The sequence below is a fragment of the Schistocerca serialis genome, chromosome 1 (genome assembly GCF_023864345.2).
Source record: "Schistocerca serialis cubense isolate TAMUIC-IGC-003099 chromosome 1, iqSchSeri2.2, whole genome shotgun sequence".
NCBI classification, from domain to species: domain Eukaryota; kingdom Metazoa; phylum Arthropoda; class Insecta; order Orthoptera; family Acrididae; genus Schistocerca; species Schistocerca serialis.
This window is the reverse complement of record NC_064638.1, coordinates 976,083,133-976,105,494: the sequence shown is the minus strand read 5'-3', so window position 1 is coordinate 976,105,494 and position 22,362 is coordinate 976,083,133. Positions and strand designations below refer to the sequence as shown.

Here is a 22,362-nt window from a genome sequence, read left to right as displayed (position 1 = left end):
ATACTTATATGGTATCTCAAGCTTTTCGCCATTAGTTTTGAACTCCTGATGACTTAAGTAAAAGGTAAGTGAAGCATCATCCGCAAACAGTCTAAGAGGGATGCTCAGAATGTATCCTAAATCGTCGATGAATATTTAAGAACAGCAGAGGGCCTTTAATACATCCTTTGTGATAGCCAGATATTACTTCTGTCTTACTCGACTACTTCCCACCGATTTCTATGAACTGTAACCTTACTGACAAAAATAACGAGTCCAGTCGCACAACTGAGACAATACTCTATACGAATCCAATTATATTAAAAGTCACTTGCGAGCAACAGTGTCAAAAGCTTTCTGGAAATCTAAAAATACGGAATCAATTTGAAATCTACTGTAGATAGCACTCATTACTTCGTGTGAATAAAGAGCTAGTTGTGTTTCACAAGAATATTATTTTCTGAATCCGTTCTGCGTGTAAATAAATCGTTTTCTTCCAGGTAATTCATAGTGATCGAACACAGCAGAGTCCCAAAATGCTACTGCAAATCGAAGATAGTGATATGGGTCAATAATTCAGCACATTACTCCCATTTGTTTTCTAAAGCGTTAATGTGACCTGTGAAACTTCGCTGTCTTTAAGTAATGTAGTTCAGTCAGGATTGTTCTTCGATCGAATATCCGTAAAATAAATTATGTAAAGCTAACTTGAACATTTAGATACACACGTTCTTGTTAGACTGTTTCCGTGACTTCTGTTTCACATTAAAATAAAAAAAAAGGACAAAGCCAGTCACGTATCTTTTAATTTTGTTCTTTACAAAGCGTATGCTTTGTGATCAGAGAGCAGATTAGGCGTTAAGACCAGGTGCTTTGCTGCCGGGAAACCAACGACGTCGATATAGGTCAATTTGGATCCTGTGCTACTTCGTTGTGTAAGCCGCAGACCCTCTTCCCCCCCCCCCCCCCCTCCCACCACCAACCCCCCCCCCCCCACCCACCCGCGCACGTAAAACAAGCTATCTGCAAATTTTTACACATAGGTTTATCAAGTTTCATTTGTACGTTCGTAAATTTCATAACTAGAAACATTTTAAAAAAATGTTACTGAAAAAGACTGTACTGATATAAGAGATTACGTGTATCACGGTAGTACATCAGTTACAGGTTTCATAAATTGCAAAACTGAATGCGAAACAAAATTCATACTTAATGTTTACAGCAACTACTATACATTAGTTTCAGTATGATGCATAATAAAGCTAGGTTTCATTTGTTTGTCATAAGTGATTAATGATGGATAAATAACAAAATCGAAATAAAAGAAAACACTATAATTAAGAGCGGAGAAAACATAAGATTCCAAGGAACTGTGCTTTTGTTGTAATTTTACTTCGCATTTCTCTGCTTCAAGCAAAGGAAACGCATTGACTTCACCACCGAAATCACGTTTAGCAGCTGTGTCGAATTCTATTGACAATATACCTTAATTTGATAATCTGCTTACGTCCATTCTCGACCTTAAGTAGTTTTTTATCATTTTTAATTTGCTATGTCTGTTTTTGATTAAAATCCTCAGAGTTATTTCAAAGTTTGGAAAACCATCTGTTGACCCACACTTTGAAAAGCAAATCTCCAAAATATACAAATGGGAGGCCGCGTCAATGTTCTTCAGCATCTCTTTCAGCAGGAACATGGATGGAGCTATTTTGTTATCTACCCCCGCTGTATCGATATATTGCTACATCTGGCACCGAAACCAGCTGCACATTTATCAGGATAAGATGCAGAGCTTTCATTTGAGGCGACACTGGAGTCGGATAAAGTGATGTGGTATATGTTGGTTTGTTTCCCATTTCATATATTATTCTTTGAAATATTCTGAGGGCCTCTAGCTCCAGTCTTCTGTCAGCAGAAATCAAAAGCCTTCGATGAAATAGGGTATGTGTTTCAGTATTCGTCTGCAGACTCTTCGATACTACAATATCATAGTGCAGTAACAGCAAGATCTGCACTGCTTGTGCCTTTTCTCTGAGCTTTGTTAATCCGGGCTTGTGGGTTTCGCCTATTAATTAATGGCTGTGGTTTCAAGTGCTTCCCTGATTTGCTTGTCTACGCAGGTGGCTTTTCTTGGTACGCTGAGCTTTCTTCAAGTGACGTCTCCTGTTGTAGATTCAGGTGTGCCACCGGCCCTTTGTAGCTGTCCCTATTTGCGTAATTTTGCCTTAAGTGGTTGATTAATGGGTTTGCGGAAAGATGTGATTTATCCACATCCATATGTCGATGGCTGTTTGTTCTTCTGTTCCTTCGTGTCGATAATTTACAGATATGCATCTCAGAATCCGGAAAATATTTCTAAGCGCTATATTTTGCAAATTGTGAAGCCTCTACGAGGATTTTGACAGTGTTGCCCCAAATTGCGCATGCATAGGCCATTACTAATCCTATGGATGTTCTGTAGACATGCAGGTCGCTTTCCAATGTCAGTGGCTAAAATGGCTCTGAACACTATGGGCCTCAACTTCTGAGGTCATCAGTCCCCTAGAACTTAGAACTACTTAAACCTAACTAACCTAAAGACATCACACACATCAATGCCCAAGGCAGGATTCGAACCTGCTACGGTAGCGGTCGCGCGGTTCCAGACTGTAACGACTAGAGCCGCTCGGCCACTCCGGCTGGCCATGGTCAGTGTTGAAGTTTCATTGATGAATGGGTCCAGTGGTCCCAGCCGTTGTAACATCTTGCGCCGTGTTCCTTCATTGTGGAGTCTCCATGTTAATCCTCTGTCCAAGGTAACCACAAAGTATTTGGCTGACATTGGCTGTCCCAAATAACTTGGCAATAGCTAAGTCAGGCTTGAATCACTTAGTTAATAGTAACGCCTGGGTTTTAGTGGCGTTAAAGCAAATACTTTTCTTTGTTGACCATTGCTTAAGTCCAGTGCAGGCTTCTTGTAATCATACATCAAGAATTTCAGGCCATCTGTTTCTTGAGATGAGCTCTGTATTTTCAGCATAAAATCTCGTCCGCGGTGAGCTTGTAAACACTATTGTGGCACCGCAGCTTGCACACGCGTTCAATCGATACGGCGTCCACTATCCTCATCATACAGGTCCCTCGTGATAGATAGTTGGTCAGCAGTATGACGTACGTTCCTGGTATTCGGTAAGCAAGTGCTTGGTGTAGAAGCCCGTGATGCCAGATACTATCAGAGGCTGTAGTGACGTCAAGGAGGATGATGTCGCAATATTAGCTTTGGTTGAACGCTAATACTGCTTCTTTTGTCACTCGCAGCAGCTGGTGAATGGTGGAGCGGTTGACTCTAAAACTGCTTTCGAGGTACTCTGTGTAGTTTTTCGGTCTTCTGTTGTACTCTTGTAAGTAATAGCAATTCAAACATTTTACCCAGCTGTGGAAGCAGACTAATCGGTCTATAGCTCTTCAGGTCAAATCTGTGTTTCGCTATGATACTTCGCTTCCAACTGTTCCAAACCTTCCGTGTTCGTATAGCGTTGATGAATATGCAGATACTAATGACTGCTTGACGTGGAAGTGCATTCAGCATTCTGGCATCGACTGAGTCGTGCCTTGGATTTTAGGACTGTTGCGCACTTCGTTTTCGCTAATGGGAGTTACTTCAGAATCGTCGACTTCAGTAAGGTAGTTACCTGTATTTAGCTAGCTGCTGTAATGTCTTGTAAGATATAGATTGTTCCATACGGCGGAGCTATGTACGTGTCAGCTGCGTCAACCCAGCTCACCGCTGCCATATTGTCGTTATCTTCAATCCGAACACCGGCTTGGTGTACGTCTGAATGCTAACTTATCTTGTGCAAGCTTCTTCATCTTCGAGTAAGTACTACAACCTACAACCATTTCGAAGTGCTTACCCACAACAAGTCCTTCCATTACCAAACTGAGTATTACTTGATGCCACAGGTTATGACTATCAATTTTGATGATGATGGTCATGTTTGGTTTGTGGGGCCCTCAACATCAGTGCCTGTACAAAGTCCCAATTTTTACACAGTCCATTTTCTTTTCACAACCCAATTTAGTCACTCTCATAAATGATGATGGTGATGAAATGATGAGGACTACGCAAACACCCTGTCCCTGGGCAGAGAGAATCCCCAACTCGGCCGGGAATCGAACACGGAGCCCCGTGATCCAGAGGCAGCAGTGCTATGCCCCAGACCACTAGCTACAGACTCTATTAATTTTATTGTGTTACCTCCTAATATAATCCTTTCCGCATCATCTGACTTTATTCAACACAAACTACAAAGTTTTTGTTTCTTCTCACTGAAATTTAATTGCATTTTCCAATTTACCTTTCCTCCCGCCCCCCCCCCCCCCCCTGAACAATGGACCTTACCGTTGGTGGAGAGGCTTGCGAGCCTCAACGATACAGATAGCCGTACCGTTGGTGCAACCACAACGGAGGCGTATCTGTTGAGAGGCCAGGCAAACGTGTGGTTCCTCAAGAGGGGCAGCTGCTTTTCAGTAGTTGCAGGGGCAACAATCTTGAAGCTTGACTAATCTGGCCTTGTAACACTAACCAAAACTGCCTTGCTGTGCTGGTACTACGAACGACTGAAAGCGAGGGGAAACTACAGCCATAATTCTTCCCGAGGGCATGCTGCTTTACTGTATGGTTAAATCATGATGGCGTGCTCTTGGGTGAAATATTCCGGAAGTAAAATAGTCCCCCATTCGGATCTCCGGTCGGGAACTACTCAGGAGGACGTTGTTATCAGGAGAAAGTAAACTGTCGTTCTACGGATCGGAGCGTAGAATGTCGGAACCCTTAATCGGGCAGGTAGGTTAGAAAACTTAGAAAGGGCGATGGATAGGTTAAAGTAAGATATTGTGGGAATTAGTGAAGTTCGGTGGCAGGAGGATCAAGACTTCTGGTCAGGTGAATACAGGGTTATAAATACAAAAACAAATAGAGGGTAGTGCAAGAGTAGGTTTAATAATGAATAGGAAAATAGGAATGCAGGTAAGCTACTACAAAGAGCGTAGTGAATGCATTATTGTAGCCAAAATAGATACGAAGCTCACGCCTACCACAGTAGTACAAGTTTATATGACAACTAGCTCCACAGATGACGAAGAGATTGATGAAATGTATGATGAGATAAAAGAAATTATTCAGATAGTTAAGGGAGACGAAAAGTTAATAGTCATGGGTGACTGGAATTCAATAGGAGGAAAAGGAAGAGAAGGAAACATAGTAGGAAAATATGGAATGGGGGTAAGGAGTGAAAGAGGAAGCTGCCTGGTAGAATTTTGCACAGAGCATAACTTAATCATAGCTAACACTTGGTTCAAGAATCATGAAAGAAGGTAGTATACATGGAACAGGCCTGGAGATACTGGAAGGTTTCAGATAGATTATATAATGGTAAGACAGTGATTTAGGAACCAGGTTTTAAATTGTAAGACATTTCCGGGGGACAGATGTGGACTCTGACAACAATTTATTGGTTATGAACTGTAGATTAAAACTGAAGAAACTGCAGGAAGTCGGGAATTTAAGGAGATGGGACCTGAATAAACTGACAGAAGTAGAGGTTGTAGAGAGCTTCAGAGGCAGCATTAGGGAACGACTGACAAGATTGGGAGAAAGAAAAACAGTAGAAGAAGCATGGGTAGCTTTGAGAGATGAAATATTGAAAGCAGCAGAGGATCAAGTAGATAAAAAGGCGAGGGCTAGTAGTACTCCTTGGGTAACAGAAGAGATATTGAACTTAATTGATGAAAGGAGAAAACACAAAAATGCAGTAAATGAAACAGGGAAAAAGGAATACAAACGTCTCAAAAATGAGATCAACAGGAAGTGCAAAATGGCTAAGCAGGGATGGCTAGAGTACAAATGCAAGGATGTAGAGGCGCATATCATATTCGGAAAATTAAAGAGTCGTTTAGAGAAAAGAGAACCACTTGCACGAATATCAAGAGCTCAGATGGAAACCCAGTTGTAAGCAAAGAAGTGAAAGCAGAAAGGTGGAAGGAGTATATAGAGGGTCTGTACAGGGGCGATGTTCTTGAGGACAATATTGTGGAAATGGAAGAGAATGTAGATGAAGATGAAATAGGAGATATGATACTGCGTGGAAAGTTTCACCGATCACTGAAAAATCTAAGTCGAAATAAGGCCCTGGGAGTTGACAACATTCCATTAGAACTACTGGCAGCCTTGGGAGAGCTAGGCCTAACAAAACTCTACCATCTAGTGAGCAAGATGTATGAGAGACGCGTAATACCCTCAGACTTCAAGAAGAGTATAACAATTCCAATCCCAAAGAAAGCAGGTGTTGACAGCTGTGAAAATTACCGAGCTATCAGTTTAATAAGCCACGGCGCCAAAATACTAGCACGAATTCCTTACAGGTGAATGGAAAAATTGGTAGAAGCCGACCTTGTGGAAGATCAGTTTGGATTCCGCAGAAATGTTGGAACACTTGAGGTAACACTGACTCTACGACTTAGCTTAGAAAATAGATTAACGAAATGCAAAGCTACGTTTCTATCATTTGTAGACTTAGAGAAAGCTTTTGACAATGTTGACTGGAATACTGTCTTTCAAATTCTGAAGGTGGCAGGGGTAAAATACAGGGAGCGAAAGGCTATTTACAATCTGTACAGAAACCAGACGGCAGCTAAAAGAGTCGAGGGGCATGCAGGAGAAGCAGTGGTTAGGAAGTGAGTGAGAGGTTTGTAGCCTAACCCCGATGCTATACAATATGTATATTCAGCAAGCAATAAAGGAAACAAAAGAAGAATTCGGAGTAGGAATTAAAATCCACGGAGAAGAAATAAAAACTTTAAGGTACGCGATGGCATTGTTATTCTGTCAGACACAGCGAAGGACCTGAAAGAGCAGCTGAACGGAATTGACAGTGTCTTGTAATGAGGATATAAGATGAACGTCAACAAAAGCAAAACGAAGATAATGGAATGTAGTCGAATTAAATCGGGTGATGCTGCGGGAATTAGATTAGGAAATGAGACGCTTGAAGTAGTGAATGAGTTTTGCTATTTGGGGAGCAAAATAACTGATGATGGTCGAAGTGGACAGGATATAAGATGTAGACTGGCAATCGCAAGGAAAGCGTTTCTGAAAAAGAGAAATTTGTTAACATCGAGTTTAGATTTAAGTGGCAGGAAGTCGTTTCTGAAAGTATTTGTATGGAGTGTAGCCATATATGGAAGTGAAACGTCTACGATATATAGTTTAGACAAGAAGAGAATAGACGCTTCCGAAATATGGTGCTACAGAAGAATGCTAAAGATTAGATGGGTAGATCACATAATTGATGAAGAGGTATTGAATAGAATTGGAGAGAAGAGAAATTTGTATCTATCTTGGATATGATAATACGTTCACTATGCTGTTCATAGCAGCTTACCGGAATTCCTGCTTCCTGATTCATTACTAGACCTACACCTACATTACCCCGATCTGATTTTGTATGTACAACCTTTCTCTCATGTGACCAGAAGTCCGATTCCTTCTACCACCGACCTTCCGCAATTCCCTGTACATTTAATTTAAACCCACCATTTCCCTTTTTAATTTTCTAATCTAACTATTCGATTAAAGGTCACAAAATTCCACGAACTGACTTGCAGATTGACAGTTTCTGCTTCAGATGACGACATTCTCCTGAGTAGTCCCCGCCTGAAGATCCAGATGGGGGAATGTTTTAGCTCCGGTATATTTTACCCTACAGGATGTCATCATCATTAAGCCTTATTGTAGGGTTTCATGTCCTCGAGAAAAATAACAGTTGTAGTCTTACCTTGTTTTCAGCCGTTCGCAGTATCAGCGCATCAAGTCTAAGCTCACTGATATTACAAGTAAGATCAGTCAATCATCCAGACTGTTGCCCCTAGAAATACTGTGAGACACGCAAGCGAACCCACTTCGGCAAGGTTCATTGACTGTTGCCACATGAGCCATGTTAGTGATACAAATCTGTCCGATAGTAGTCGTTTCTTCATGATGCATGGGACGACGCTGTGGCCCGCATCTCGTGGTCGTGCGGTAGCGTTCTCGCTTCCCACGCCCGGGTTCCCGGGTTCGATTCCCGGCGGGGTCAGGGATTTTCTCTGCCTCGTGATGGCTGGGTGTTGTGTGCTGTCCATAGGTTAGTTAGGTTTAAGTAGTTCTAAGTTCTAGGGGACTTATGACCACAGCAGTTGAGTCCCATAGTGCTCAGAGCCATTTAGCCACGACGCTGTGTCAACAGTATGCGTTCACTGTCGAGGGCCGAGGGACAGCCTTCTGCAGAAGTTTGGAACACCAAGGTAGGATCTGCCCCCGTCCCCTGCCCCCTCCCCTGCCCCCCCCTCCCCCCCCCCCCCCCCGACACTTTGTGCCAGTGTCCTTGGCTGTTGCAAATCTCGCCACCTCCTGTGGTGGATCCCTTGATGTAGGAAAGCCTCCAAACATTTCGCAATAAAAAAAATCATTATAATGAATCGTCACTTTCTGTTGTTTATTTATATTCTTTATTTCAATCTTTCTAACACAAAAGACGTAGGGTCCACTCTACATTTTCATGGAGAGAAAACTGTTTTATTTGTTAAATACTACCATCATTGCTGTTTGAAGAAGATGTTACGGCTTGATACTCACACTTGACATCGAGGTTGAAGGCGTTGCTCTCGGTGTCGCCCTCCGAGTTGCTCGCAACGCACGTGTAGAGACCCGAGCGCTGCCGCTTGACCGCCTGCAGCACCAGCGTCTGGTTGCTCAGCAGCGTGCCGGCGCTCGGGTTGCTGTGCAGCTGGCGACCCTAACAGGCATAAACACTGAGCTCAGCTGCTGCTGCCACACACTTGTTGTTTCCAGGTCTATTTCCTCGTGAAAGTTCGTAACGTTTCTGCAGATTCCAAGGCAACAAAACTAAATCATTACCGAAATAAACTGCTTGCCATTAAAATTGCAACACCACAAAGATGGCACCGAAAAATCGTCAAACCGATATGAAGCGCAGTCGCACAACAAACATAATTGTAATGCCATCCACATTCTGTGAATATTCGGAATGATTTTGTAGAGGGGTGATCATTAAGGAATAGAATTTTATTGTTGTATATGTGTGAATGTCGTCCTGTATGTAGGAAATTGTGCTGCAAATTGTACCGTTATATTGGTGTTCGCGTTACTATGAATCCAACTGTTGTCTTGCGGATATGGAATCGATGAATTCAGAACGGCCATAATCAATTTCACACTTTATATCAATGGCCACAGGTGACTAGCTCCCGATTAGACAGACTTAATGTTCGACTGCCAGTGCGAGATCAAACCGCCAAGTAACGCAAGTTCAATCAACAAATGGATAATTTTTTGCGGCAGGAGAGTATCCAAGCCGATATTGGGAACACATATGGAGCAACACAGATTTTCAGCACAGTGACCATTGTTGCGGCTTCGCTTAACGCTTGCCGACAGTGGCGCACCCAACGACCACACGGGAGAGACATAACGTTGTGTTTTCACACGAGTCCTAGTTCAGCATGCAGCATCACGATCGACGCATTCCTTTGTGCAGACTCTGAGGAGATCGAGGGTAGAATGACTGCATTTGCCATCGTTATATAGACGCAGCAGCTGGTGTGATGGAGTGCCATAAGGTGCACAACACGATCACCTCTGGTACACGTAGGCAGTTATTTGTTCTTTTCTGGGGTATTATGGCTGATGGTTCTGCTTTATCTTGGACGCCCCCGGTAAGTCACCATTCAACAAAACAAGAAGACCGCCTGTAGCCCGTTCTCTCCTGAGCTACCTTGTTCGGCTGCTGTACTGACCAGCACTTCAGTCAGATCTCTTACCCACTACGTCTTAAGTTGCTGAGAAACTGCACTGCGTCCCTTACGATCGATTAACTCGGTCATTGTTTTGAAGCAGCGTGGAGTGACGTAGCAAATATGTCATCCAAGCTCATATCGAACCGATGCCCTGCCGATACAGAATCGTTGTTGCCCTCAAAAGTGGCAGCTCTCGTCACTAAATTTCTGATTCTCTGTACCTTGAAATCAATGTAAGTTTAGCAGCGTACGCTTACTTTTTACTCTGTGCACGCAAGTGAAACTTTGTGATTTGCTATTTTTCCTGATACTGCAGTTTCATTGGCCAGCAGCGTCTTTATTTAACTATACGTCGTGTTTTTTAATCATTAGTGATATCTGTATGGTTTTACCTAGTGTGTGTTTACCAAAACAAGCAAAAACTGGAATCACTGTGCACCTGAGTTAACAACGAGATTCCTTTATTTAGCATGTGGTTAATACAGGCATATCAGTGTTTACATTCTCAGCTATACACATATAGGGATATAAGTATGAGAAATTGGAAGGTCAAACTGTTACGTGTTACGTTGTAGGGCAGTTTTTTTGCCTTTTAGCCAGTATCGTAGGTCAAATGTGACAAACAGTTTAATACAACATAAATGAAAATTAAGTGACATAGTAAAACAGGTACGTTGCATTTTCTTAAACTGTCATTCCTGTATGAAACAGGGATCTCATTTTACATACGTCCGTTACACATAATTGTGAAGCATAAAGTGAAAATTGAAGTAACAATTCTCGCTGTCCTGATATGTTGAACATCATGTCGTGTGAGTGCCACACTGAAGTGTTTTCTGTTGTACCGAGAGATTTTTAAGAAGTGGACTTCTAAACTTTTTGCCACTTTGTCCGATTGTTGAGAAAGGTATTTTATATTCATTGTACTTATTAAACAATCTTAACATCGATCAATGAAAAAATTGTCAAGAGGATATTAGCTGAATTAGGTGAGAAGTGCCCTCACTATTTGTTAAGATGTTCGCTATTTTTTACATACCGCGTGGGGCCCATTGTTTTAAGATAATAGCGTGCTAGTCCACGGGGATTCTTCGATTATAAGGAAGATAATGGTTAAACATTGCGGTAAAATGAGCTCCTTACCCACATCAAGAGCTCGAGTAGGACAGATTCAAGGAAACAAATCAGAAGTTGTTGTTGTTGTTGTGGTCCTCAGTCCTGAGACTGGTTTGATGCAGCTCTCCATGCTACTCTATGCTGTGCAAGCGTCTTCATCTCCCAGTACTTACTGCAACCTACATCCTTCTGAATCTGCTTAGTGTATTCGTCTCTTGGTCTCCCTCTACGATTTTTACCCTCCACGCTGCCCTCCAATACTAAATTGATCATCCCTCGATGTCTCAGAACATGTCCTACCAACCGATCCCTTCTTCTAGTCAAGTTGTGCCACAAGCTCCTCTTCTCCCTAATTCTTTTCAATACCTCTTCATTAGTTATGTGATCAACTCATCTAATCTTCAGCATTCTTCTGTAGCACCACATTTCGAAAGCTTCCATTCTCTTCCTGTCTAAGCTATTTATCGTCCACGTTTCACTTCCATACATGGCTACACACCATACAAATACTTTGAGAAACGACTTCCTGACACTTAAATCAATACTCGATGTTAACAAATTTCTCTTCTTAAGAAACGCTTTCCTTGCCATTGTCAGTCTACATTTTATATCCTCTCTACTTCGAAAAATCATCAGTTATATTGCTCCCCAAATAGCAAAACTCCTTTACTACTTTAAGTGTCTCATTTCCTAATCTAATTCCCTCAGCATCACCTGACTTAATTCGACTACATTCCGTTATCCTCGTTTTGCTTTTGTTGATGTTCATCTTACACCCTCCTTTCAAGACACTGTCCATTCCATTCAACTGCTCTTCCAAGTCCTTTGCTGTCTCTGACAGAATTACAATGTCATCGGCGAACCTCAAAGTTTTCATTTCTTCTCCATGGATTTTAATACCTATTCTGAACTTTTCTTTTGTTTCCTTTATTGCTTGCTCAATATACAGATTGAATAACATCGGAGATAGGCTACAACCCTGTCTCACTCCCTTCCCAACCACTGCTTCGCTTTCATACCCCTCGACTCTTATAGCTGCCATCTGGTTTCTGTACAAATTGTAAATAGCCTTTCGATCTCTGTATTTTACCCCTGCCACCTTCAGAATTTGAAAGAGAGTATTCCAATCAACATTGTCAAAAGCTTTCTCTAAGTCTACAAATGTTAGAAACGTAGGTTTGCCTTTCCTTAATCTTTCTTCTAAGATAAGTCGTAGGGTCAGTATTGCCTCACGTGTTCCAGTATTTCTACGGAATCCAAACTGATCTTCCCCGAGGTCGGCTTCTATCAGTTTTTCCATTCGTCTGTAAAGAATTCGCGTTAGTATTTTGCAGCTGTGACTTATTAAACTGATAGTTCGGTAATTTTCACATCTGTCAACACCTGCTTTCTTTGGGATTGGGATTATTATATTCTTCTTGAAGTCTGAGGGTATTTCGCCTGTCTCATACATCTTGCTCACCAGATGGTAGGGTTTTGTCAGGACTGGCTCTCCCAAGGCCGTCAGTAGTTCTAATGGAATGTTGTCTACTCCGGGGGCCTTCTTTCGACTCAGGTCTTTCAGTGCTCTGTCAAACTCTTCACGCAATATCATATCTCCCATTTCATCTTCATCTACATCCTCTTCCATTTCCATAATATTGTCCTCAAGTACATCGCCCTTGTATAGGCCCTCTATATACTCCTTCCACCCTTCAGAAGTATCATTTCCAAAAGAATCATTCTATTGCTTTTCTTGGTCGATTTTGGAAACTGGGGAAATCTCTGTGTGGGTGTCCATTATGCGAGGCAACTAACGTATGCTTACCTGCTCGATCCCTTCGGCGAGTTTCAGAGAGTAAACTGGTGAGAAACCTCAGAATACATTATCACTAGCGGCAGCTAGTCACGAATGATATCTACATCTATATGATTCCGCTGATAATCATAATTACGTGTCTGGGAGAGGATTCATGAACAACCTTCAAGCTATTTCTCTTCAGCTGCCCCTTCGAACACCACGCGTGAAAAACGAGGACTTAAACATTTCCCTGCGAGCTCTGATTTCTCTTATTTTATTATGATGTTCAGTTCTCTCTGTGTAGTGGGAGCCAAAAAAGTATTTTCCCATCCGAGGATAAAATTCGTGATTGAAATTTCACGAGGGTGCACAATCGGAAAGAGAAACTGCATTGTTTTAATCACTGCCACCTAAATTCGCGTATTATATCCATGGTACTTTTTTCCTTGTTTCTCGATAATCCAGTCGAGCTTAATGAGTCCAAGGTTTAGATGAAACTGCTTTAAAATTGATGTAGCACGTTAAAAAGGGAAAAGGCTCCATATATTCGTAATAATTGAAAAAACTGCTATTTTTCTTATTAGTTTTTGGTAATTCCTTGATGTGTAACGTTTTCATGTTTAGTTAATCCGCAGAAATAAAACATAATTCATACAACATATATTGTTTCAAGTAAAATCGTGTCTTAGGATCACTACTAGCAGATAACGGGATGAGACACACTGCCTCCCTAAAAGTTCCTGTTTCACACGGATTAACCTCATGTAGCACACATACTACGATAATTATGAATGTAACTGACACAAAGATTTATTCGTTATTGTGTACTATTGAGGCTTTGTCAGAAATTTCGTGACACGTTCGTTTGGCAACCAAACAAACAAAATCTTTCTAATATGAATAGAATTTTCAACAAAGAGGAGTTACACGGTGTGAACAGATGTGGTAGACTTCAGCTGTTATATCCAAGTAACGTGTTCAGCTGTTTAACCGACACCTACATAATAAGTTAAGATTACTTATTCAGAATGATAAGACCAGAATTGCCGCGAAAAGTGTAAGCACAACGGAAACAAATAACAACTAACTAAATCAGAGACCAGTTTTGTTTTCTCTTATCACAAAAGTTACCAATATAAACGACAAAGAAATCCCCTCAAGGAAAGAAGGATAATTTTATCTTAAACTCAAATTGTACACGAAAGAGCACACAAAGCACAACATTGTTACAACTGGCAGAAGGAGGAAATGAAATGATTATGCTGCGAAGCATTTTGGATGTAAATGAAATATTTCAGAGGTATTAGATGTCCATATTGTCCTAACAAAGAGAATTTACAAGAGTTCACAAATAAATGTAGCGGGAATGAAAATAAAGGCAGAAACAGTTAATAAACTCACATTGTGCCTCCAGACGACTTTATGGATCCACGGGTTGGCGCGAACGTTGCACTCGAAGTAGACGTCGACGCCCTCGCGGATGGCGCTGCCGTTGATATTGCTGCCCAGCTCCAGGTCCACGATGGGACTGTCTACAAAAAACAGGTCACTGCTTCCGATCACACTTCACCAGCCTCCATCACGAGCAAATCGCTCTCTGATTACTGGCAGACTTGCACCAAGCCAGGGCGAGATTTTTACTTAAAGACTCCTTATTCGTTACAGAAATAGTGACTAATGAAATGTGGATAAATCTGAATAAGCGAGGAATTTTTATACCGTTATGACGACAAAATTTGTAAAAAGGCTCACACATGGATTTACGTTGCGCCATTTGGTCAAAAAGCAGCACAATCACTTTTAAAACGGGAGCAGCCACTCTTGCCGTGTATTGTCGTATCGACGTGACTTAAAAAGTATGTTACGCCGTACGTACCTTAGGCCATGTTAATCCTATAGCCACCTACAGGTAAAGGGCCACGGCACAGTTGTAATAAGGTAGCAGAAAACAACAAAATATCTTGAGGGAAGAAGAATTGTAGTAAAATAATGTAGTAAGTGCTGAGGAAAATAGTTTAAGTATGTTAACAATATGGGAAAGAATATCTTTCACTGTTGTGTTATTTTAAAACGTAGGATTCTTTTACGTTCCAACACGGCATTTGCTGGCAGATGGTTAGGAGATAAACCTAGGACAATGATCAAGGAAAAAAAGACACTCAAAAGAATCCATTGTTACAAGCACCGCTGGGAAATATTGATACTGAGTCTCTAGGTGAACATATTTCTATAACTAGTTTACGAAGAATTAAAGACATTACATTTGATAGCACAAATATAGAGTGCAGTTATTGTACTCGTGACTACGAATAACGAAGTCTCAGCTTTGAGGTTGATGTTGCAGACTACAAAAGTGCCCGAGAAATTTCTCACACGTAGCTCCACTCACCACAGTACAAGTAGTCCTGGCTACAGGATAAGGCAAACGTTTCCGATGTTAAGGATGTGAATTTTGGACACTAAAAATGATAAATATGGGACCAAACAGACTCCAGGAACAATCAAGATCATCCAAAGTCAAGGTCACTTCCATCTCTGGGGTCAGCGTCCATCAGGGTCGATGTCCTGAGGCAGTTGTTCTTATTTTCAAGGTCACAGGTCAATGTCCTTTTCTGAGACAAGGGGACCAATCTTCTCTTCAAGACAGCCACTTGACCATGCTACTTTTATTATTGACCTGTAATCGTTCATCTTCCAGTTAGTACAATTAATGACATATCACTTTTATCATCGTCATTAATGACCTGTCACTTTTACCATTATTATTTATAATCCAGTTATAATAATTTATTACCCAAGAACAATGTCTTTTCCAACCAGCCCAAAAACTTCTCACCACTCCCCTGGTCTTACCAACAATCGGACGGACTCGTCACTTGTGTTATATTTACCGTAGTGCATTTTTTTAAAATATTTGTAGCAGAGTATTGTGCCCAATGACATTTCTGAAATGTACGATCATCGTTTTCCTTGATATCTGCAGTTTTGGGGCTATTCTTTTACAATTATGCTGATGTTGAAAAATACACAGTTGTAGAGGTCGTAAATTTGAAACTTCAGATTTTCATCGTATGCCAAAATGGATTATTTAAACAATTTACTCTTTTACCCTACATTTGAACAAATGGCAACCAATTATGATTTTAGTAATAAAAATTAACATCGATGTGATGTGTACTAATCTGGCTCTAAGGTGTGTTAAACACAATGATCTACACCCTATGACGTTGCCTAAGAGGAGTCCGACACCACAACATTAATGAGTAGTTGTAAAATGCCTGTGGATATTAGGAACTATTCTTGAGTCACGTCTCACTCTGCAGGCCAGAAACACACAATACATTGAGAAATTTCAAGCAATTAGATAGGAATTTTCACGAAGTACTAGCGCACTGGCTGCCGATGTGCCGTTAACATAGTGGCTCACTGTGAGACTGCTTGCTTTCTGGGTTCATTATCCTGCATTATGGTTGCAAGCTTCCATTACGCCGGAAAAAATGAAATGGCTCTGAGCACTATGGGACTCAACATCTCAGGTCATAAGTCCCCTAGATCTTAGAACTACTTAAACCTAACTAACCTAAGGACATCACACACACCCATGCCCGAGGCAGGATTCGAACCTGCGACCGTAGCAGTCCCGCGGTTCCGGACTGCAGCGCCAGAACCGCTAGACCACCGCGGCCGGCTACGCCGGAAGAACTACAGATTCTACTAAATTTGTCTTAGTCGTGTGTCAGTTAAATCATCATTACGCGGATGAATTCAAAGATATAGTAACTGCACCTTCTGAGAGAGATCCCTACGAGAACTCAAGGCCGAATTAATGCCCAGAATTTCCGCTTTGCTAGAAGAGTGGGTGCGCCAAGTCCTAACGCAAAAAGATATCGGCTATAGAAAATCGCCACCATGTGTCAGGCACTTACGGAGTAAAGTCGACGCCGACACTGAACCAGATACCTTGCTATATACACTATGGAATAGCCGTATTAGAGCCCGGGTGAAAGTTATTATAACGTCACAGACGGAAATAACGTTAAACGCCGATACAAGACTCAATAACGCCAACTTCGAGTAATGCAGTGGGAGCAACGTGCAACAGTGTTTTTTCAATAGCGGTGAGCCGCGCAGTTTACGATTCCTTCGTTGATAAAGTCGACGCTACGACTAAACCGATTAGTGAATTGTTGTCGAGTCGCAGCTCTAGCAACAACAGGGACGCTATCGTAAGAGATCGCGTAGACACTGTTCTACGAACTTCTTGTCTATGAGTGCCGCTGAGCAGCCGCCTACTTTTCTGTGGTATCACACAAAGCTTTTGAGATCATTTGGCAAGCGTACACCACGTTGTGCTTAGCCAAATGCCAGAGCCAGTCGAACGTAGGTGCATCAGATTACTGGTCGAACTCTCAGCATTTGTTTATCAGCGACTGGAAGGCGAGACAAAAATTTCTTGTGAACACTGGTTCGAAATTGGGTATTTATCCACGTATTTTTCTGTACAAAACCAACCACCGACTTCGCACTGGCATTCTGCAGAAAACAATTTATCCACAGCCACTTATGCTCTCAGACGTATTGACTTGGGACTGCGCCGTTGTTCCCCTGGAAGTTCACCGTCACTGACTTCACGGAACCCTTACCCGGAGCAGATTTCCTGGCACAATATCGATTGCTACAGGATGTGGCGAATGCAAGACTCTTCGACAGCATCCCAGCTCGTACAGCTGCCGGAGTCCTAAGTGACACAGCGACACACAGCGCCTATCCCATCCAGGTGGCGGGTTGTAACTGTCCCAAGCTACTTTCGAGCTATAACGCGACCTCCAGGTACTCCGAGGCAGGTACATCACAATCCGGTCACTACACCTAAATGACCTACGGCCTACCGATTTCGTACAGACCTGGGCAATTAGTTCCTGACCGTCTGGCTATCACTTAGGCAAAATTCAATTCTGAACTCAAAGAAAGTATTATTTGCCATTGCTCAGTCCGTGGCCACCACCTCTCCACCCCTTAAGAAGACGCATGGCGGCCATGTGCTGATTATCGTGGAATTATTGCAAGTACAGTGCCAGATAGATAACAAATACCGTTATTAAGAGATTATAACTACGTGCTGCAAGGTGCGATCATGTTCGTTGCGCTATACTGTGCAAAGTACATAATGCAAATTGCCGTGGATGACGAGAGTATCCCAAAAACAGCCATTATCTCGGTATTCGGCTTGTTTCAGAGTCTTTTTCTGATAAATGGTTTTGGCAAAGGTTTATTGACTCGGTGCTGCGAGGACTGATATTCTATTTTGCCTACCTAGATGACATCCTTGTCTTTTTATGCCACTGCAGATCAGCACGAGCAACATTTGGTGGATGTCTTTAAGAACTTTGAGTAACACAGTGTGGTACTGAGTACTGCTAAGTGGGTATTTCGCGAACCCTAGATCACATTCTTGGACCATCTGATTTCGTCAGGAGGATCACTACTATTTCCTGAAAAAGTAGAAGCCGTAATGCATATTTAACGTCCCGAAACCGTCAGGAAGTACGTCGTTTCCAAGGGATGCTAAATATTTACTGTGATCATCTGCCCCACTCGGCCGAGTTCCAAGGACCGCTGATTGCAGCTCTTTCCAGACATATAACTTAAAGAAAGTCTCCGATCCAAAGAACATACAGAATGAGCCAAGAATATGATGCAGCAAAGGAAAGCATAGAGAATGCTGCTCTCCTGGCGCACCCCACACTGGATGCAACTCTTGCGTCAGACTGCTGTCGGTGCAGCATTATAAATGCTTGACAACCACTTGCCTTCTTTCCACACCATCATGAACTGCTTGCTGTTTATGAATCGATCAAGTGCTACTGCTCCCACGTGGAAGTAAAGAGTTCACAATTTTTACCAGTCACAAATTGCTTCTCTCTGCCTTTAGACAGAACAGTAACAAGTGTTAACCTTGTCAGTATAATCATTTAGAGTTCTTTATCCAGTTCAGCACTGACATCCATTACACTTCAGGCGCTGACAATGTGGTAGCAGTCAGTCAGTCTTTATCGAGTTAACAACTATTGATTTTGCAGAACTTGCTAAGGCTCGGGAATCTAACTAGGAATTCCAGAAACCACTGAAAGATGCGTAAGTTCCAACTGGTCAACCTTCCTGATGCAGATGCGAAGCTATACTGCGATATTTCTAGTTAAAAGCCTCGTTCTTTTCTGCCACCGGCATTCCGCAGATGTGCTTTGACAGACACTCAACCAGTGCCAAAATGGTGTTCATTCACCAACTCATCTAGTTGAAGAACGTTTCGAATTGCCTCGCATGCTATAGGCTTGTCATGAGTGGAGTCGTGCATGCATTCAGTGCAGCACAGAAAGATATCCCGTTACATGCAAGCACCAGTGGGAGATTTTCCAGATAGGATGAAACGGTTTGCCACATGTGCATAGCAAAGTAGAAGTTTCGCTACCTCCATCAAATGGTTAAGGCTATTTCTTAACAAAAATCGATTGGTTCATTGATTGGCCAGAAGCAATACCAGTCTACATCATTTCAGCAGCCTTTTTGTTGAACTGGATTTCGCACTTTGGTTGTCCGCTGTACATCATCAAAAAGTGCGGGTGGCAGTTTACACCAAAATTGTTTGCTCAACTTACCAAATTCTGCGGCGCTATCCACCACAAGACAACAAACTGCCATTCCACTAGCAACGGCATGGTTGAATGTTGACACTGTTTTCTGAAAGCTGCACAGATGTTTCATGACATTAGCTAAGCATCAGCCTTACCGATGGACCTGCTTGATCTTCGCAATACATATAAACCAAACCAAGATTCTTCATCAGCAGGATTCGTAATGCTTCGCCACACAACTCCCTGGTGAATTAATCGATCCAAGTTCTTCCTAAAAACAACCAAACAGACTATGTTTGTCGTCTGAAATAACATAGTGTTCGCATTCGCAATTATCAAGCATCTGGACACGGCACGAGACAAAGTTACGTTCATTATGATTACAAACATGTACATATGGCATGATGCACACAGACGACGTCAAACCATCGCTACAACTGCCTTCCACAGCCCACATCATGTCTTCGAAAGAGGAGCACGAACTCTGGACATTTTAGTTGATCCGTGTCGGTTTCCTTTATATTTACAAATTGCCCGCCTCGTCTGCATGAGTTCTCGACCGTGGTGTAGAGTGCGCTGTTTATCTAGAGGAGGTGGTGGTGATGTCGCGAACGGGGAAGCGAGGTGTTGTAGCAGGGACAGTGTGCTGAGGTGGCGCTTGGGGGTGCGACGTCCTCCTCTCTCGGTGTGATGGGGGCCACTGTGGCTCGAAGTTGTGGCGAGGCATGCCGGCCGTGGTCGCCGAGTGGTTCTAGGCGCTACAGTTCGGAACCGCACGACTGCTACGGTCACGGGTTCGAATCCTGCCTCGGGCATAGATGTGTGTGATGTCCTTAGGTTAGTTAGGTTTAAGTAGTTCTAAGTTCTAGTGGACTGATGACCTCCGATGTTAAGTCCCATAGTGCTCAGAGCCATTTTTTGTGGCTAGGCATACTGACTTTGGGCGTTGGGAAGTTTGTGTCTATCCAACGCCTTTCTGGAGTCACGCCCTTTCTTGGTGTAGAATTCACGCAGGTCTTCCTGAGTTGAGTACTTTGCGGTGTGGTAATCTAGTTGCGTATGGTAGCTGATGCGTGGTCGCGGAATTAAGGCCCCATCTAGTGTGAATTTTGGCTCCGACAAACTCACTGTTTGTCTAAAAGCATAGATCGAACTTCCGCAAGTGAGCATGATTGCTTCGGGCGTATGAGGGTCTCATTGCTCCGCCTGTCTCATTCCCGGTACCTTTATATATTGGGGAGAAGCCGAGTTACAAATTTCTGGCTAGTTAGGTTTCTTAGTCCATGCTCGACAGTACTTCTGGAATTATTTTCCTATTAAACCACCTTGTTTTGTGATACCTACAGTGCATGTGTAGTATATAACGCTTAGTCAGCTTTAGCTGTCTCGCTGAGCGGTGTAACTGTGGCAGTGTGCGAGTGCAGGGGTGGCTCGGACTTAAGGTGCGCCTATAGCAGCATCACGGACAGCGTGGTGTGCCGCCTTACGGACTTCTTGGGCCGCACTGTCTTTGCCACGCCTGCCTACACCGTCTTCGCCGAGATGGTCACAGCTCGCTGAGTTACGCAATTGTAATCTGTTGACTGTTTCATGTAACTGTTGAGTTCCTCATTCAAAAGGTGGAAGAGATCAGTTATGTAATTGTAATCTCTTAAGTGTTTCGTGTAACTGCTGTTTTGCTCATTCTAAGGGCCTAAGCGGCCTTTTATTCTATGCCTGTTTGGTAGCCCTTGTTTTAACAATATAATATGTTTTTAAACTTTAATACTATTGTCTTACATTAATACGGGAAACTACTTCTATTGTAAACTGCTCATGCTTTTGGTTGAGTAACTTATGTAATGTGTCAATTCCCCACACCCTGCTTTCTTTTAATTGGAAATTTGTGGTAAGTACCAATGGGACCAAACTGCTGAGGTCATCGATCCCTAGGCTTACACGTAATTGAACTTAAACTATCTTCCGCTAACGACAAAACACACACATACACACACACACACATACACATACACACACACACACACACACACACACACACACACAGACACACATGCCCGAGGGAGGACTGGAACTTCCGACTGGGGAAGCAGCGCGAACCGTGGCAAGGCGCCTGAGACCGTACTCCGGGCGGCCTTCTTTTAATGTCGGGGGCTGTAACACCAATACACCTTGCACTTGTTTTGACCACAGTTGACCGTATTCCTAGGCGCGGTGCCTAGATGCACATAGATTGTTATTTAGTTCAATGGTTCAAATGGCTCTGAGCACTATGGGACTTAACTGCTGAGGTCATCAGTCCCGTAGAACTTAGAACTACTTAAACCTAACTAACCTAAGGACATCACACACATCCATGCCCGAGGCAGGATTCGAACCTGCGACTGTAGCGGTCGCGCAGTTCCAGACTGAAGCGCCTAGAGCCGCTCGGCCACTCCGGCCGGCAGTTATTGAGTTACTTCATATACGTCAGGTCATCGCCCTGTTGCGTTCTGTTTATTGTGTTTGGTTTTACCAGATAAATACTGTAAGAGGAAAAGCATATAATCTGCATTGCGTGGCTTAAAACTTGTGTTTAAGGGATTTATCTCTGCCGAATATTTAGTTATTCCTTATACGTCATCTTCCTGTTGGGTTCTGTTTATTTTGTTTTGTTTTATCAGTCAAATCTCATAAGAGGAAAAGCATGCGTGGCTTAAAGCTTTTGCTTAAGGGATTTATCTCTGGCGAACATTCTGACCGCTTGTTGTTAACTGTTACCGGTCTGGCGCGCAGCAGAGTTCCTTGATACTGTACATCTCGTATTTTCTTTTTTTATTGTAAGAAAGGGGAAAAGATAAGGCCGTTGCACCTAAGCTTCGTGGTTGTATAAATGTTGAGACCGCCTAGTGGGCCACGTTTCCACGGTGCATGACCAAGTTTATGAAAGAAATGTATATGACTTATTCGCGCGAGTTACTGTTCTCCCGAGCTGTTAGTTGAAATATATACAGTCTGTGGTTTAAATGATAATAACGTTTGGTC

General features: G+C 42.5%; 1 protein-coding gene across 1 annotated transcript in view; it reads right to left on the bottom strand.

Annotated features, from left to right (window-relative positions):
• LOC126453417 (neural cell adhesion molecule 2-like) overlaps nucleotides 1-22,362 on the bottom strand; it is a 581,048-nt gene that overhangs the window by 193,746 nt on the left and 364,940 nt on the right. The window contains exons 4-5 of the mRNA XM_050091127.1: nucleotides 14,111-14,241; nucleotides 8,633-8,792 (exon numbers count right to left, since the gene is read on the bottom strand). Of these exons, the coding sequence (XP_049947084.1) occupies nucleotides 8,633-8,792; nucleotides 14,111-14,241 (291 nt within the window). The remainder of the gene's footprint in view (nucleotides 1-8,632; nucleotides 8,793-14,110; nucleotides 14,242-22,362) is intronic.